This window comes from Megalobrama amblycephala, linkage group LG10 (assembly GCF_018812025.1).
Source record: "Megalobrama amblycephala isolate DHTTF-2021 linkage group LG10, ASM1881202v1, whole genome shotgun sequence".
Taxonomy (NCBI): Eukaryota; Metazoa; Chordata; class Actinopteri; order Cypriniformes; family Xenocyprididae; genus Megalobrama; species Megalobrama amblycephala.
This window is the reverse complement of record NC_063053.1, coordinates 860,994-879,894: the sequence shown is the minus strand read 5'-3', so window position 1 is coordinate 879,894 and position 18,901 is coordinate 860,994. Positions and strand designations below refer to the sequence as shown.

The 18,901-nt window shown below is 36.8% G+C and overlaps 1 protein-coding gene across 6 annotated transcripts in view; it reads left to right on the top strand.

Annotated features, from left to right (window-relative positions):
* The window catches only part of fgfr2 (fibroblast growth factor receptor 2), a 54,591-nt gene extending 46,710 nt beyond the window's left edge, over positions 1-7,881 (top strand). For all 6 annotated transcript variants that reach the window (XM_048203860.1, XM_048203857.1, XM_048203859.1 and 3 more), the window contains 3 exons: positions 1,968-2,105; positions 3,842-3,947; positions 6,309-7,881. In XM_048203860.1, the coding sequence (XP_048059817.1) occupies positions 1,968-2,105; positions 3,842-3,947; positions 6,309-6,473 (409 nt within the window). In that variant the 3' untranslated portion in view covers positions 6,474-7,881. The remainder of the gene's footprint in view (positions 1-1,967; positions 2,106-3,841; positions 3,948-6,308) is intronic.
* Positions 7,882-18,901: the final 11,020 nt, after the last annotated feature.

The window sequence follows — 18,901 nt, the reverse complement described above, 5'->3', positions numbered from 1 at the left end:
AAGGTCAGCTATATTAGATTAGAAAGGTGTCGCCCGTGATATATATACATATATATTGTGGCTCGGTTTGTGGCTCATTGATGCACGTGGGGAGCGAAGGCTGGCCCGTGTGGTCCGATCCAACAGACGAGCTCCTGTAGCTCAAACTGCTCCAGAAGTTAATGCTGGTTCTGATAGAAAGGTGTCAGAATACACAGTGCATCAGTTTGTTGCGTATAGAGCTGCAGACTAGTCAGGGTGCCCATGCTGACCCCTGTCCATTACAGTTAAGCATGTTTTCTTCATGCAAAATATAATTTCTTATTTTTTTCTTTTAATTTTGAGGTGAATTTTTGTAAGATTCAATCATTGCTAATTGGCAAGCAAAGTCTTGTAGAATAGTAGACGCCTGTATTTTTTCCATGCACGCTGATTGCGGCTTATTGCATTGAAGCGTAAGGGTTCAAGAGGGCATTGCAATGACCCTTTCTGTGCTCTCGGTGTGAGTGATTGATCATGGGGAGGTTAGCCGCGGTTACATGGGGTGACTGAATAGAGTTGATGAATTTGGCAAACATGTCAGAGAAGATGCGGCGCTAGATAAAGACGAGAAGAAGACAAACAAGGTAACTGATTATATAAACAAACACATGGATGGGTAACCGCAGGAGTAAACCAAAGCAGAGAGTCTTTGTGCTGTGCTTTGTGTATTGTGATTGCTACAGGTCACCAGAAAGATAAATTGTGTTGCTCAGAGAGACTTAATGGGATAGTTCAGCCAAAAATGAAAATTCGGTCATCGTTTACTCACCCTCAAGTTATTCCAAACCTGTATTCGTTTCTTTGTTCTGTTGAACACAAAAGAAGATATTTGAAGATAACCAGATAGTTGATGGTTGCCATTGACTATGGACGTCAATGAGGCCCATCAACTGTTTGGTTACCAACATTCTTCAAAATATCATCTTTGTGTTCAACAGCTTGAGAGACAAAATATTGGAGTTCATATTGAGTTTTGATTGCAAACTTTGGTATCTGAGAACATTTTGAGATATTTTTTGGAATTTTATTTCAGGAGAAACATCTGAGAAGCAGAAGTCTCAATTTGCTCTTCTTTGAATCTCATTACAAAAAGCAATTGAGAAGTTACGAAGATCTCACTTAAGCTTTTTCTTTTCTATAGTCTGCGTGTGTGTGTGTTTGTAGAGATGTTTCTCAAGCACATTGTGTAATGCACTGATGATTTTAAACCATTATATCTTGTGATTGTGAAATGCTTTTACTAGCTCAGCAGGATAAATAAAAGCTTATGCAGATGATAAGGATTTCTGGCTCTGCATGTCCGTTGGCCTATTTTGGGACCCTTTCAACTCTCATATGATGAGTCAAAGGTGTGGAACCCTCTGAGAAAACTCTTATCATCATTTGAGTATATTTTATCCCCCCCCTCGTCTTAGATGAAGCAACATGGAATTGGCACGTGATGAAAAATCATTCCCCGCTGCAATCTTCCGCCCTCTGGACGTTTGTTTCCTGTGGGTCTCGCTAATGTTTGTTTTGGCTGGACAATATGTGTCATTGTGGCGTTCCATGGAGGACAAAAGCCAGCTTTGAGTCGTGTAAGAGTGGTCCCACAGTCTGAGACGCTCACAGAAAGACCGCATTTAGACCCCAACAGCTACTGCGTTGTTGGCGCCAACAAATATCGCCACTGTAAATGGATCAAATTTGGATTTTTGGCTTCATTTCTCAGAGCGTTCCTCATCCAAATTTTGGGGATAGTGAAGTGATGGTACCACAGAAGAGGCTTCCTTAAATAACTGTACAAAATGCTGATTGTTCAACATTTCAGTTGCATGCCGATATACTCTCACTGTATTTACAGTCAAAACACTGATTGAAAGTGTAATATGAACCACAAGAGGAACGTGTTTGCTGTGTGTTCTACTGGGAAAGTGATCTGATGAATGTGTTTTTGTCTCTTTCAGCTGGTCGTTCGGGGTCTTAATGTGGGAGATCTTCACGCTCGGTGGTTCTCCGTATCCTGGAATACCTGTCGAGGAGCTGTTTAAGCTGCTAAAAGAGGGTCATCGCATGGACAAACCTGCTAACTGCACCAACGAGTTGTGAGTGTTCATTTCTCAAACATGGTTTACATGGTTTGTATTAGCAATCATTACTAATCACTGAAATCTATTTGAATTTGGAACAATTTAGCATGGCTGTTAGTTTAAGCCACACTTTTGTCATTTTTACTTGCGTTCAACGTGACTAGCTAAAGGTGTGTAGGCACCTGTTGTATCCATTGGCGTTCTTCTTCTTCTTCCGTTCTGGAAGTCAGCTTATAGAACCACTTGTGGGAAAGTTATGAAATTTGGCACACTGATAGAAGACAGTCTAAACTCTCACCATAGCAAATCTGAAGTCTCTAACTCAATCGCTGTAGCGCCACCAACTGTCCAAACTTGCACTTATATTTATGCTAATAACTTTTGAACCGTAAGGGCTAGAAACAAAAATTTTCCTTTTTTGATTTTTCGCCACTTTTTCGAACTCCTCCTAGGTTGTTGGTCCGATTTTCACAAAAAATGGACCAGATCATCTTACGACCATGTCAACAAAATGTTGTGGAATTCAAGTTGATTTCTCAAACTGTTTTCGAAAAACGTGCGAATGAATTTTACATACCACTTGCGAAAATAGACTGTATCTCCGCAGCACTTTATCGTATTCAGACCAAACTTGGTCCATGTCATCACAAGTATGACCTGAGGCCACCTACTGGTCTGGAGATATGAAAAATGGATGTTTTTGCTTATGACTTCTGAACGATTTGTCCTAAAATCATAAAAGTGGTCTTGTTAGATTCGGGGCGGCATGCCAAGTCAAATTTTGTAGTAAAATACTGTATTTTATGAACGCATGAACGTATCATTACGAAACTTGGTAAGGGTCATCAGCTCGATGCCATGAAGGAGTCTGAGAAGTTTCAGGCTAGTGCCACCTAGTGGTGAAAAAAATTATTTACATGCTTTATCTTTGGATGTGGTTGACTTATTTTCACTAGATTCATCCCAAATCCTTGCAGAGTCCAAACTCGCTAGGTTTATGGTTTGTGCAATGTTGTGATTTAGCATTTAAACAACATTCGCAAATATCTTTGAAACCGTTAGTCCGACCGAGACGAAACCACCGTAGGAAAATTGAAAACATAGGTCGTTAACTATATGCCAATGGCCAAATGTCAAAATTTTGATAGTAAGTGGCAAAAAAATAAATAAAAATGCAATCAAAGTCAGGTGTGGGTAATTTTTTATGTGTTCATACATATAAATATCTATATCTCTTAAACGAAAATGAGATATTTTCACCAAATTTGACATGCTTATGTATGAGGTCATTCTGAGGTAATTAGTTTCCCTACTAATCATTTACTTTTTCTGCCATTTTTAGTTAAGCTAGCGTCCCGTTAGTCATTTTCTTTTCTACCATTGTTTTTTGTCTTGCAAAATGATAAAATTCTGTTCATGTCGACTTGAAGCTCGTTTCCCAGCTAGTGTGAATTGGCTCTACTCTTTGCAGCTTCTGAGAACATCCGACAGATTGTAATGTCACAGTGGCAGTCTTTGGTCAGACTCTCATAGCATTGATAGCAATGAGCTCCTTCTCACCCTAATCTACCAGCCATAATGTCAATGACCTAACAAACTTTCACGTTGATTTACTGCCAAAATGAGACGTTGCAGTAGTTGCCCTTTCATCGAACCAGCTATATTCGCCATAGCATGTCTGATTACTCAAATGGTTGCACCAAAAACAAAGCATAGAAATAAACAGATGATGTCACACTGTCTTTTCTCAGGTACATGATGATGAAGGACTGCTGGCATGCGATCTCCTCCCACAGGCCCACATTCAAACAGTTGGTTGAGGACTTGGACCGCATTCTCACTTTGGCAACCAACGAGGTGAGACGCGCACACAATTACACACGCTGAATAAACAGACTCCCAACCATTCACGCTTTCCCTATAGTTCTGGGATTCATCAAACCCATGCCAACGCTGGCTCCAGCTCGCAACGTTTCGCAAGATCCGCGAGGGGAAGGAAACCGCTTTTACAGGTCGAGAGTTGCACGCGCTTGATTTCATCCAGTTTTCGAGCTCGGACCTAGCGTTGCTCAATTGTCAGATTGATTCCTATGTCGGAACGCTAGACGATTCTTTCCGTTCTCTAGCTGTCATCCGTGATATCCGTGTGGCGGGATGAGGGATGGAAATCTGTCAGAACTTGTCGAAGGGGGGATTGAGCCGTGGAAGAGAGATGATGCCAAAAGCCCCGCTCTTGCTCGCCGTTTTGAACTTTAGAAATGTAATAAAGTGCCTCTGCTTTCTTCCCCCCGTCTTAAACTGCTCACAGATGTGAAGGTCTTTAGTAATGTGAGCTGCCTTGTGTTGAGCAGCGAGAGTTCAATCCAACACTCATTTTCAGCAACCTAAAACCCCCCTCTTCCTCTAGTCAAATAGCTCAGTACCAGCCACAAAGAGAAAATGGCTCCAATTTTGTTTGAAGAATGAACCAGGAAAAACATTCTTCTGTACATTTTTCTTATACTTGTATATTCGACTGCATTGGATGTTTATGTGATGTATTTCAAATATATATATGTCTTCAGGTGTGGTCCCTTCTGTTACTGATTCAGTGAATTTCGATATCCAGATATTGGTTAGACTTGACGACGTTCTGATCAGACGTGGTTTCCAGCTCGGTTAAACTCGGATTGAGTGTTCTAACATTTGAGCGCGCTTTATGTTGAAGGAAGCGAGTGTTATTGCTGGTGAACCACAGCGGAAAGTATTATTTGAGTTATAAATAATTATTTGATTATAAAAACTGGTGTTCAAAAGTTTTATTTTTAAGAAATGAATACCTTTATTCAGCAAATTGATCAAAAGTGACAGTAAAGACATTTAGAAAAGATTTCTATTTTAAATAAATGCTGAAAAAAATGTAGCACGATTTCAACAAAAATATGAAGCAAAACTTTTTCAACATTGATAATAATCATAAATGTTTCTTGAGCAGCAAATCATCATATTAGAATGAATTCTGAAGGATCATGTGACACTGAAGACTGGAGTAATGATGCTGAAAATTCAGCTTTGATCACAGGAATAAATTACACTTTACTATATATTCACATAGAAAACAGCTGATTTAAATTGTAATAATATTTCACAATTTTTACTGTATTTTTAATCAAATAAATTCAGCTTTGATCACAGGAATAAATTACACTTTACTATATATTCACATGGAAAACAGCTGATTTAAATTGTAATAATATTTCACAATTTTTACTGTATTTTTAATCAAATAAATTCAGCTTTGATCACAGAAATAAATTACACTTTACTACATATTCACATAGAAAACAGATATTTTCCATTGTAATAATATTTCAAAATTTTTACTGTATTTTTAATCATAAATTCAGCTTTGATCACAAGAATAAATTACATTTTACTATATATTCACATAGAAAACAGCTATTTTAAATTGTAATACTATTTCACAATTTTTACTGTATTTTTAATCATAAATTCAGCTTTGATCACAAGAATAAATTACATTTTACTATATATTCACATAGAAAACAGCTGTTTTAAATTGAAATAATATTTCACAATTTTTACTGTATTTTTAATCAAATAAATTCAGCTTTGATCACGGGAATAAATTATACTTTACTATATATTCACATAGAAAACAGCTGTTTTAAACTGAAATAATATTTCACAATTTTTACTGTATTTTAAATCAAATAAATTCAGCTTTGATCACCGGAATAAATTATACTTTACTATATATTCACATAGAAAACAGCTATTTTCCATTGTAATAATATTTCACAATTTTACTGTTTTTACTGTATTTTTTAATTGCAGCATTGTTGAGCAGAAGAGACTTCTTTAAAAATATAAAAAAATCTTTTGAAATCAATATCACAAGTAGGTTTATGTTAATATGAAAAAACTATATATACAAATATGTAAACTATGTATAGAAAAAAAAAAAAAAAAACCTTGCAATTTCACTAAAAATGTAAAACTAAAATCTTGTTCAAAATATTAACAAAAACTATAAATGATACTAAAATAAAATGCATTTTTCTCCTGGAGAGGGTTCTCCATTCCTAATTGACTAATTGAAATATAATTTGGCTGCAGCTGTTTTAATGATCATTTCCCCTCTATTAAATGCAGCAGCTCTAGTTGAATCACGACCTTTCTCTCCATATACTGACATCTTCATCTGTGTGTCTGCAGGAGTATCTGGACCTGTGTGCCCCGGTGGAGCAGTACTCTCCCAGCTTCCCCGACACACGCAGCTCCTGCTCCTCCGGAGACGATTCCGTCTTCTCCCACGACCCCTTAGCAGACGAGCCCTGCCTTCCCAAGTACCAGCACATCAACGGAGGCATAAAAACATGAGCCCCTTCAACGTCCTCCAGACCCACCACATCCAAGCTACACCTCCAGTTCTCCAAAAGAGTGAAAGACTTTTACCCACAGTTCACTTCGACCCACCCAGAACCGTACGCTGCCTCAAGACTCCCGGCGAAGCTCCCGCTGGACTTTGGGAGCGTGCCGAGGGAGGCTGAGACTCGGCCTCAGTGCTGCTTTTCCGGAAAGAAACTGAAGTGTGTGAAGCGCAGGTGCTTTTTTTTTTTTTTGTGGAAACACACACTTGCGCGCACAAAAACACGTGACCAAGCTCTTAAGAAGAGGACGAGGACCGAAGAAAAGTGACTGTTCCCAAGGGCCCACCTCTTTGTTTATTTTGCTGAATTTTTTTCCGTTTATGTTGGAATTCTCTTCCAATCTTGCCGTCATTCCGTTGCTTGGCATTCCAGGAGTCTGTGTTCCCAAGTGAAATGAAACGGAGCACGTGGACAGAACTCTTAAGAGACTCAAACCAAGACGAAAAGGAGAAAATAGGAAACGAGTACTATATGGAAACAAGAAGAAGAAAACATATCACTGCCTCCGGTTGGTTTTTACAATGTTTTTATTTTGAAATGCTCCGTTTTTACCGTGATAACGCAGTTATCGTACAAAAGCCCAAGCAGTTATCCTTATTGGTTAAAAAAAAATGAATAATACATGGTATATAGTGCTGGGTATATTTGTAAATATATTCAAATATGTAAAAATATATATTATATATTTACAATGAATTATTTTTTGTATGGACTTCCGAACAATTCCTCCCCTTTCCCTCTTTTTCAGTCAGAAATGGATGTAGACACGTCTAGATGTTTTTATTACATTCCCATTCGCACATATACAGCAGGACTCGACATTAAAGACTGCATGAAAAATGCATTTTTGTGTGTGTGTGTTGAGGTATTTCCTGTTAAAACAGGAAGTCTCTTTTCTTTGTCTTCTATTAGGAGTTCACTAGCATTTTAGATGACCTCAAAACTAACAAACATGCACTAAAAGCCACAAAACTCTTATTTTGGTGTATATGTTCCAGACACATTTGCTGGTTTGAATCCGGGCGTGGAAAATCTTCCTGGAAACGTTTATAATGTCGGGTCCTGCTCAACTCTCACTTGCTGACACAGTCACGTATTGGCTTTCAGGGAAAGAGATAGTGTGTTAATTTATTGACTTATGTTAAAAAGAATCAAAAGGATAAAAAAAAGATCAAAATAATAAAGAGATAATAATATTAATGATGACAGTAGAAACGATAATGATTCATAATGTTTATTTTGTAATTTAAAATGACATTTCAGTGAGGCAATGGTACAAAGAATTATGTGTAGCTGGTATCGAAAGATTTGCATTTCTTACGTTTTTATATATATATATATATATATATATATATATATATATATACACACACACAGACACACAAATGTGAATGGTAAGTTAAAATGCAAAAATAACGTACATTTTTATAGTCAGCTAATCCCTTTTCTATAGTAGAGGATGTTGTTTTTATCCGGTTATTTTACTCACACTGAAGTTTGCATTTGAATTTGACAGAATACTGGAAAAAGTTTGCAGACAGTATATATTTTTTGCAGTTTTACCCACATCAGCTCAGTTAAATCATTTAGATCAAAACACAAAAGTATTAAGAATTGTTCAAGTGTTTCATTTTCTTCCAGACAAATGAGATGAGGGTGTTCTCAACAAATGTTCCTGACAGATTTGTAAAATTAAAGATGGAAAAAATTAAATGTGTGTGATTTGTTTTTACATGACTACATGTACGTTGCAAGCACTTAGACATTGTGTTAGTTGTAGTCTTTATGTAGAAAAGAATTTGATAAGAAATATTGAGATATCTGATATTAATTTCAGGTTTTGATATTTTGGCATATGTGAGAACTTGTTGAATTCTTTAGATGAGATTATTGGGGTCTTTTTCTTACGAGAATCACCTGAAAAGCAGATGTTAACCTGAGCAAATCAATCAAATTTGAGATCTCCTACATGACTTTTCATTTCAAGGATTCCCCGAAAAAATGCCAAAATTACAGATTATTTTCTTCTTTTTTCTTCATATGGCTTGTGAGGCAAAAAAACACATCTCACATCTTAAAAATCAAGATTCAAACAGGGTGTTTTTACAGCCAATGCCATAGAAGAACCATTTTTGGTTCCCCAAAGAAACTTTCAGTGAACAGTTCTTAAAATAACGACTTTTTTCTTAGTGTAAAGAACATTTAAAGGGGACCTATAATGCCCTATAATTTACAAGATGTAATATAAGTCTCTGGTGTCTCCAGAATGTGTCTGTGAAGTTTCAGCTCAAAATACCCCACAGATCATTTATTACAGCTTGTCAAATTTGCAAAAACACACCTTTTTTGTGTGTGTCCCTTTAAATGCAAATGAGCTGCTGCTCCCCGCCCCCTTTCGAGAAGAGGGCGGAGCTTTAACAGCTCAACAACAACAAAGCTGGAGAATCTCACGCAGCCAAAATGACGAAAGTTTTCAGCCTTACATTGTTCAAACCGGAGTCGAAAATGACGGCATGTCAACAACACTCTACAACAACAACTCTTCCTCTTCTCTAAAGCAGCAAATTGTTGAATAAAGTTATTTTTGTTTTGTTTTTGCACACAGAAAGTATTCTCGTCTCTTCATAAAGGTTGAACCACTGCAGTCACATGACTGTTTTAACAATGTCTTTAGTTCCTTTCTGGACCTTGAAAGTGTTGATTACATTGCTGCCTATGGACGAGTCTCTCAGATTTCATCAAAAATACCTTAATTTGTGTTCTAAAGATGAATGAAGGTCTTACAGGTGTGGAACGACATGAGGGTGAGTAATTAATTTCATTTTTGGGTGAACTAACCCTGTCAGATTGATCCTCAGAACGGAGAAGAGAGTAAAATGTTCTCCAGTGGCCGGTGACTTAAGAAAATGTACCAGCCGTAAATATTTTTTACCGACCATGAAACAGCCAGTTATGATACCAAAATGTTAAATGTTAACTATTTTCAGGTACAGAAATGGAACAAAGTAGGCTAATCAAATGTAAAATTACACTATATAGTCTTCACTGTATAAATTAAACATATTAATCCTTATTAAAGTTACAAAAGTTATTCAGTCAAGAGCAGTTAGTGTTTCTTTAACATTAAAAACACCGACAGCAGCAGGTATATTAGGCTGCTGTTACTTTAATACTGAATGCACAGATCCAGGGCCGGATTTGAGGAATCCTGCAATATACTGAACATACTGTACACATGCATTTTATTTCTCAACTGTTTACGTTCATTTAAGACAAAACCGACTACTTTTGACATATTTTCGTGTGAATTTATCCGTTCAAGCGCAAGATGATGTTAAGGAGATAGTATTTGCACAACTGTCTGAGACACAGCTTTCTGAGTGCGCGCTTCAGATGTTTAAACTTTCCACACAGCGTGCGAGTAATGAATTAAGTTCTCTTTGGCTTCTTCTTGCGCTTGAACATTGCACATACTCGCCAACGCCGATTTTTACTCGCATTCGGCGCTTGCATTTATGGCCCTGGTTTTAGACTTTTTTGTGATCTTTAGATGAGACACTTATGAGATTACTGGGGTCATGGGACAAAAACTATGGTGACTGAAACCTGTCATGACCATCAGTGACACGAGCATTCGGACCCCATTACTGGTCTCCACCAGCCTGTATGATCCCCTTAATGAGAGACTGCGATGAGCATCTGCCGCATAGAGTTCTTCAGCTCAGAGCTGTTGAAATACACGAGGAGACCCATCAGAGCACCATCTCACTCTGCTCGTTCTCGTACCCTCCATCTGTCAGGAGGCTGTTTGCACAAGGTCCAGTCCTCTGGAATGTCAACATGAGCCGGGCGTGAGCAGACCCACACTCACGGATAACACACCGGTGACGCTGGAAGGGAGTTAATCAGTAACATAAAGCACATTGAGCAGGAAGCCTATGCGTTCATAGCTTTGCAAATTCATTATTTGCATCCGTTCATAGCATTTTCAGTGTGGCGATTGTCTACACGAGAGAAATGTGAAAGTTTTTCATGGAGGTATAGGTACAAGCTAGTCCTCAGATTCTCCTCAAAGGTTAATTAAAAAATGATCAAGTTAGATATTAAAGCTTGTCTCTACAGGGCTTAATAGAGTCTCTAAAGCTTAAGAGGAACAGCAGATGTGCAGCTACTGTCATAAACTCCAGTCTTCATGATGGCCAATAAAAACAGCCATAAAGAAACGCAGTCTCATAAATGAGCTTTAATTGAAAATGAGCAGATGAGCTCTGATGGTCTCGTCCTGGTGTTTTCCTCATATATCTTGAGGTGGAGCGTGATGCTTTGAACGTCAATAATCCAGACGTTGAGCATCAATATTAAGGAATTGTTTTATACTAAACAATGACATTAGACATAGTCTAGAAATATCTAATGTAGCGGTGGGCGATATGACCAAAATCTTATATGAGAAATTCTTTTCACCATTTTCAAAACTAATACTAGCCTAAAAATCCCTCAAGCTTACTGAAGACAAATCAACAGTGATAAAGAGCTAAGAAAACAAACTAGCAAAGACACAATGAAATAGACCTTCCTGAAAAACCTCAAGCACTAGAAATACATAAAATGAAGTCATCAGATGTATAAAAAACTATGCATATGATTCAGTCAAGAGCAGTGAGAGACTGTCTCTCTCTTTTTGTTTAACATTAAAGGGTTAGATCACACAAAAAATGAAATTTCTGTCATTAATTTTTCACCCTCATGATCATCTTCAGAACACAAATTAAGATATTTTTGATGAAATCTGAGAATTTTTTTTTATCCTCCATTGAAAGCAACGAAATTATCACATTCAATGTCCAGAAAAGTAGAAAAAACATCATTAAAACAGTCATGTGACTGCAGTGGTTCAACCTTAATGTTATGAAGAGTTGAGAATACTTTTTGTGCGCAAAAACAAAACAAAAATAACGACTTTATTCAACACTTTTTCCTCTTCCCTGTCAGTCTATTATGCAGTTGATGCAGTGCAACGCTTTCGTGTTTATGTCTGAATGCTGGCTCATTATTGGTCAGCTCCTTATTGGTCGGCTCACACGCATGCCTCATGCTGGTCACGTGATCAGGCGTCGGCTAATAATGAGCAACCGTTTAGACGTAGAACCTGGAAGCGCTGCAACGAAAATAGACCCTTTTCACATTTCCGCATTTCTCCGAAGCAGAAGTCGTCATAGTTTGGTAAAATTCTATAGCAGTGAATGAGGGAATGCATTAAATATATTTTTTGTGTTTCCATTTGCTCAAATAGCAAAAGAAAAACTCCACAACAGTGTTTTCACAACTTTCATAAATAGGAAAAAAAATAGAGAGCGATTGATAACGGCGGTCAGAAGAGAGGAAGATGTCACTCCCATAGCCGCTGTATTAGAAACACCCTCACAGCAACGTTAACCAGATTTTTGTAATTTGATGCAAAAGTAATATAATACTACGTATAGTGTTATAAATGTACATTTGTTTTTTAAAAAATTTAAATTTTGCAGGATTTATGATATTGATGACCATTAAAATGCATCATCACAGTCTGTGAAAGGGTTTATAGCGTAGCAGAATAACAGGTAGGAAGAAGAAATTGTTGCATAAAGTCGTTATTTTTGCGCACAAGTATCGCAGTATCGCATCAGGTAAATTTGGATGCTGGTACAGAAAGGCATTTCTTCTTACGGAGGTGCAGAATGGACGTGCTACTTGGCCGTCGGGTGTCGAGCGTCGGTTTGGTGTGTCAGGCCAACTTTGGACCCAGACGCTTTGAGCAAACCCCGCAGTCTGCTTTCATCGCCACTAGTTCGTCGACTTGGTGTGTTCATGCCTTTATAGCCTACTCGTGCATTGTTCTTTCTCAATTTCTTAGTTCTTTTTCAACTGTTTATATTGACTTCCTCCCAGCAAACATTGGCCTGACGGTAACGTTGTGTCCCTGGCCAAAAATAGTTGCCATAAATCGGTAAAAATATGTAACACTCCTAAAAATGCATTGTTATGTTTCATAACATTCATTTTGGAACTATTTTTCAACCATGACGGGACATTTTCTTTCAACGTTCATTAAAATGTTTGCTGAGTTAATACATAAATTACTCTGTTTACTTGCAAACACGTCACTTTGACATGTAGGTATGTGTACACTGCAAAAAAATGCTGTTCTTACGTAGAGTTTTTGTCTTGTTTCTAGTCAAAATATCTTAAAGTTCTTAAATCAAGAAGCATTTTCTTGACAAGTAAAAATAATTTTCTTGTTTTCAGGAAAAATAAGTCAAAATTAAGTAAGCTTTTCCTTAAAACAAGCAAAATAATCTGCCAAGGGGGAAGCAAAATATTCTTATTTCAAACCAAGAATAAGCTATATAATCTTGTTTTCAGTTTGGACTAAGATTATGTTGCTTACCCCATTGGCAGATTATTTTGCTTGTTTTAAGGAAAAACGTGCTTAAATTTGATTTATTTTTCCTGAAAACAAGAAAATAATTTGTTCTTGTCAAGAAAATGCTTCTTGATTTAAGAACTTTAAGATATTTTGACTAAAAACAAGACAAAAACTCTAAGTGAGAACAGCATTTTTTGCAGTGTATTTAACTGTTCAATCTCAATTAGGAGGCAAAAAGCACTCTGTTCAGTTCTCACATGCTGTATGAGCAGCATATCATGTGTGTGTGTCTCTCAGAGCATATATCCTACTGAAATCAGTTCTCATTTGCTGCTAATTGCGATTCTACGGTTTAAGATCAACTTTTTTTGAATCCGCAGTGCTTAAAAATGCATGCAACCAATAAGCTTTATTGCCGCGATAGCGATGTTAGTCCAAAATCTCTAACGGTTGACAAATGTCTACTGGTTAATCGTGTCTACCAATATATCGTCCACCCCTAGTCATAGATAATGTCTGTGTTTAATTAAAGTGTCCTTTTTATTTCAACAACTCAAAATTAATCCGTTCTGAAAATTAATTTGTTTTAGTTTATTCTGGACGTTGTGAAAGTTATGACTTCGAAATCTGCTACGACTAAGTTCAAAACTAATTTGTTCAAGACTAATTTTCATTAAAAATAACTCGCATAAAAGAGTCATTTGCTCATGAATCGTCTTATTTTTGCATTATTATTGACATTCTAAAACTATTAAAGAAACCAAAAATAGTGAAAATCATGTTGTAGATAAGAACTAATTGTAATTTAGAACTGGTTCTCAGATCCTAACCTTGCTTTTTTGGGTGATATTTGCTGGCGGTTTCAGCTTTAGCATGACTTAATTAGTCTGTGGCTTGCGGATCAGAGACAGCTGCTCGTTTGAGCGGGAAAACAGACGGGCCAAACAATCCAAAGGTTCATTCAACACCATATAAAAGAAGGATGACCTCCTTCCCGCTCCTGTTCCCTGCAATTTTTCCCTCAGCTAATGCGCAATATCTAAAGTCATTTACCTGGACACAGTGTCTATTGTGTGGATAATTAGCTTGCCGGCTGCAGGTTGAAGGAGGCTGCCCTTCCAAACACTCAGGAATGTCTGTGCTTGTCTTGGGGTTAGAATGTAATTAAATCAGTTTTCTTCTTGGCTGTGACTCAATGCCGACTACCTGTGAGGACAAGAACTTCTCCCATCTTGTCCTGGCAAGAAACACTAATTCCAGTTTCCAACTAGCATCGCCCCCTAACTGTCTTCGCCGCTTTCTTGTTCAAGTGCCCTTGGCGAAAACAGATTAGACAAAAAAAGTTCACAGTGACTTGTTCTGGACTTTCGAAATAAATTTTCTTGGCTAAAAAAATGTAAAAGACTAATAACTATCATCCATCCTTTCCCAAAACTGCTTATCCTCTGTAGGGTCACAGGATGAAAGTTGTAATGGAAATCATGATAATTATAAATTAATTTTTTTCCAAGCTCCTGGAGGTGACTGGACCAAGGCAGAGGGGAAAAAAGTGAGTTCTAAGGAGAGCGAGAGCTGAAAAGGTGCTTTGTCCAGGGCTCCAGGTTGACAGAGGTGTGGTCCCATCAGCGGTTGTGGTTCTAGGCGGACGTCCAGGCCCGCGCTGGCACACAGCTGTGCCCAACACCTCAACGCAGTCCAACTCTAACTGGAACCAACCCCTGGATGGAAAAACAAACAGTACTCCTGTGCTTCATTCCCATGAGGGATAGAGTCTTAGTGTCCCTTGTGAAAAAGAAGTTTCGATTGTCCACTTTAGAAACCCTACTAACTATAAGTAACTTTGCAACTACATTTCAACTAACTCTCATTAGAGTATTAGTAGACTGTTAGGTTAGGGCTGGTTTGACATGTACTTGCAAAGTTACTTATAGTCAGTAGAATGTCTGTTGGGAGCATCAAAATAAAGTGTTTTTACGCCTCTTTCACAAGATGTAATATCAGTCTCTGGTGTCTCCAGAATGTGTGTGTGAAGTTTCAGCTCAAAATCCCCCACAGATCATTTATTATAGCTTGTTAAATTTGCTCCTATTTGGGTGTGAGCAAAAACACGCCATTTTTGTGTGTGTCCCTTTAAATGCAAATGAGCTGCTGCTCCCGCCCCCTTTCCAAAAGAGGGCGGAGCTTTAACAGCTCAACAACAACAAAGCTGGAGAATCTCACGCAGCCAAAATGACGAAAGTTTTCAACGTTACATTGTTTACTTACATTTCAACTTTTAGAATGAAACTGGACGTTTCTGAATGGTTAGTGGATAAATTGATGTAGTTGCTGTGGAGTTGATTCAACTCATCCACTAGCATGTGCCGTCATGTTCATCTTTTGCGTTGAATTGACCCTCGTTTGTGAAGCAGTCCGGCGTAAAATTATAATGTAATTTCATAATTAATTCTATTGTCTTTAAATATGCTTAAAATGCACTGCTGAATGTACTGAGAAGTATGTATGGTATACTAATGAAACGAGTACATTTAAAGTAAAGTCGGTAAATTTAAAATACATTAACTTTAAATGTATAATATTCAATAACACACTACACTTAAATTATAATTAAGTACTTTACTTCTTTAAACTACGACTGTTTGACATTTTTACAAAGTGCACTTTTTGAAAAGTATACTTAATTGTGTTAAGAATGTGTAAGTGAAAGTGTACTCTATTTAAGTGGCTTTTTGTTTATTAATATTATATTATCTGAAAGTACAGTTTTTAAAAAATATATATATACTTTAATATTTAAAGTACAGTACAGTCCAAAAGTTTGGAACCACTAAGATTTTTAATGTTTTTAAAAGAAGTTTCGTCTGCTCACCAAGACTACATTTATTTAATTAAAAATACAGTAAAAAACAGTAATATTGTGAAATATTATTACAATTTAAAATAACTGTTTTCTATTTGAATATATTTGACAAAGTAATTTATTCCTGTGATCAAAGCTGAATTTTCAGCATCGTTACTCCAGTCTTCAGTGTCACATGATCCTTCAGAAATCATTCTAATATGCTGATCTGCTGCTCAATAAACATTTAATGTGTACAATTGTACAAAATATTTCTGTACAATATTTTTTTCAGGATTATTTGATGAATAGAAAGTTCAAAAGAACAGTGTTTATCTGAAATCTAATCTTTTGTAACATTATAAATGTCTTTACTGCCACTTTTGATTGATTTAATGCATCCTTGCTGAATAAAAGTATTAATTTCTTTAATTTCTTTTCAAAAAAATAAAAATAAAAATTCTTACTGACCCCAAACTTTTGAACGGTAGTGTATAATGCTACAGAAGCTTTGTATTTCAGATAAATGCTGTTCTTTTGAACTTTCTATTCATCAAGGAATCCTGAAAAAAAAAATACACAACTGTTTTCAACATTGAAAATAATCATAAATGTTTATTGAGCAGCAGATCATCATATTAGAATGATTTCTGAAGGATCATGTGACACTGATGTATAATATCATCCGATCGTGGCTGTATTTCTCTATTAGTGTTATTAGATCTCAGTGCTGCTTTTGACACTATCGATCACAACATTCTTTTAAAAAGACTTGAAAACTATATTGGCATTAGTGGAATTGCTTTGGCATGGTTCAAATCGTACTTATCTGACCGTTATCAGTCTGTAATAATTAATGAAGAGATGTCGTATCGATCACAGGTTCAATATGGAGTACCACAAGGCTCAGTACTAGGACCGTTGCTTTTCACTCTGTACATGCTGCCCTTAGGAGAGATAATTAGGAAGCATGGTGTTAGTTTTCACTGCTACGCTGACGATACTCAGCTCTATATTTCCTCGCGCCCTGACGAAACCTACAAATTCACAAAACTAACAGAATGCATAGCTGACATTAAAAACTGGATGACAAGAAATTTCTTATTATTAAATTCAGAAAAAACTGATATCCTAATCTTTGGACCAAAAACTTCCTCACGAAAAAACCTTGAATACTCTCTAAAACTTGACGGGTGCTCCATTAAATCTTCGTCCTCAGTTAGGAACCTGGGTGTGCTCTTCGATACCAATCTTTCATTTGAAAGTCATGTTTCTAGTATCTGTAAAACCGCCTTCTTCCATCTAAAAAATATATCTAAATTACGACATATGCTCTCAATGACAAATGCGGAACAGTTGATTCATGCATTCATGACCTCAAGACTAGATTACTGTAACGCTCTACTGGGTGGTTGTTCTGCTCGGCTTTTAAACAGACTACAGTTGGTCCAAAATGCGGCAGCTAGAGTTCTTACTAGAACCAGAAAGTATGACCATATTAGCCCAGTTCTGTCAACATTACATTGGCTCCCTATTAAACATCGTATAGATTTTAAAATCTTGCTACTTACTTATAAAGCACTAAATGGTTTAGCTCCCCAGTACCTAAGTGAGCTCTTAATGCATTATAGTCCTTCACGTATATTGCGATCTCAGAATTCAGGCCAGTTGATAATACCCAGAATATCAAAATCAACTGAAGGCGGCAGATCCTTTTCCTATTTAGCACCTAAACTCTGGAACAATCTTCCTAGCATTGTTCGGGAAGCAGACACACTCTGTCAGTTTAAATCTAGACTAAAAACACATCTCTTTGCTCTTGCATACACATAACACATTATCAATACATTAACATTTTTCAAATCCGTTAAAGGATTGTTACGCTGCAATAATTAGGTCGGCCGGAACCGAGAACATTTCCTATAACACTAGATATACCTGTACATCAGAATAAGAATGGCATCTACGCTAATATCTGTCTCTCTGCTTATCCCGAGGTTTTCCGGGTGCTGGATCCAGGCCGTATCCAGATCAGATGGAGAACCTGTGTCTGGACCTGACTACAACGCAGCCCAGGAGACAATGGGCCTACAGATCCAGTTCTGGCTGCATAGATTTTTAAATCCCCGTATCCGCTTACAAATATATATATATATAATCTATTTTTAATCTCTATAATAAAAATGTATAATTCAGATTTTGATCTCCATATCCATTTACATATATTATATATATCTTCCAAGGGGTTTTTTCCCTCCTAGGACTTTTTTCCCACGCTGGGTTTTCTCCTAGGGGGTTTTTTCCACCCCTGGGAGTCAGCCGACATTGGCTTAATGTAGCACCATCTTGTATATGTTACATATTACCACGCTTGTTTGTACAGCTTATTTTTAACCACTTCCCTTTTTTTTTCTGTGCGTCTAATATGTAAAGCTGCTTTGAAACAATTACCAATTGTAAAAGCGCTATATAAATAAATTTGACTTGACTTGACTTGACTTGACTGAAGACTGGAGTAACGATGCTGAAAATTCAGCTTTGCATCACAGGAATAAATTACTTTGTCAAATATATTTAAATAGTACACAGTTATTTTAAATTGTAATAATATTCACAATATTACTGTTTTTTACTGTATTTTTAATTAAATAAATGTAGCCTTGGTGAGCAGACGAAACTTCTTTTAAAAACATTAAAAATCTGAGTGGTTCCAAACTTTTGGACTGTACTGTACACTACAAGTGCACATTCAATATGACTTTTCAGGGTAACAAATTAAGTGAAGGTGAAAGTCACCATAAAAACAAAACTGCCAATTCTTGTTTTTTATTTTCATGGAATATTGCAGTATATTTATTATAAATTATTTATCCATGCACATCTTTTTTTTATTCATCTTCTCTTCTCTGATGACGTGTATACTGGCATGAGATCCACCAATAGCAAACCACAACCATCCAATCAATTCCCACCCTACATTTGTTCTTGTTTGCAAAGCAGTTTCACTCAGATATACGTCACAATAGGGAAGAAAAGACTATCACAACATGTTCTCCAACCAATACGCCTATATAGGTTGTTTGTCACTTCCCTGAAATACGACCCATAGGAGCGTTTACTAAAATTACGC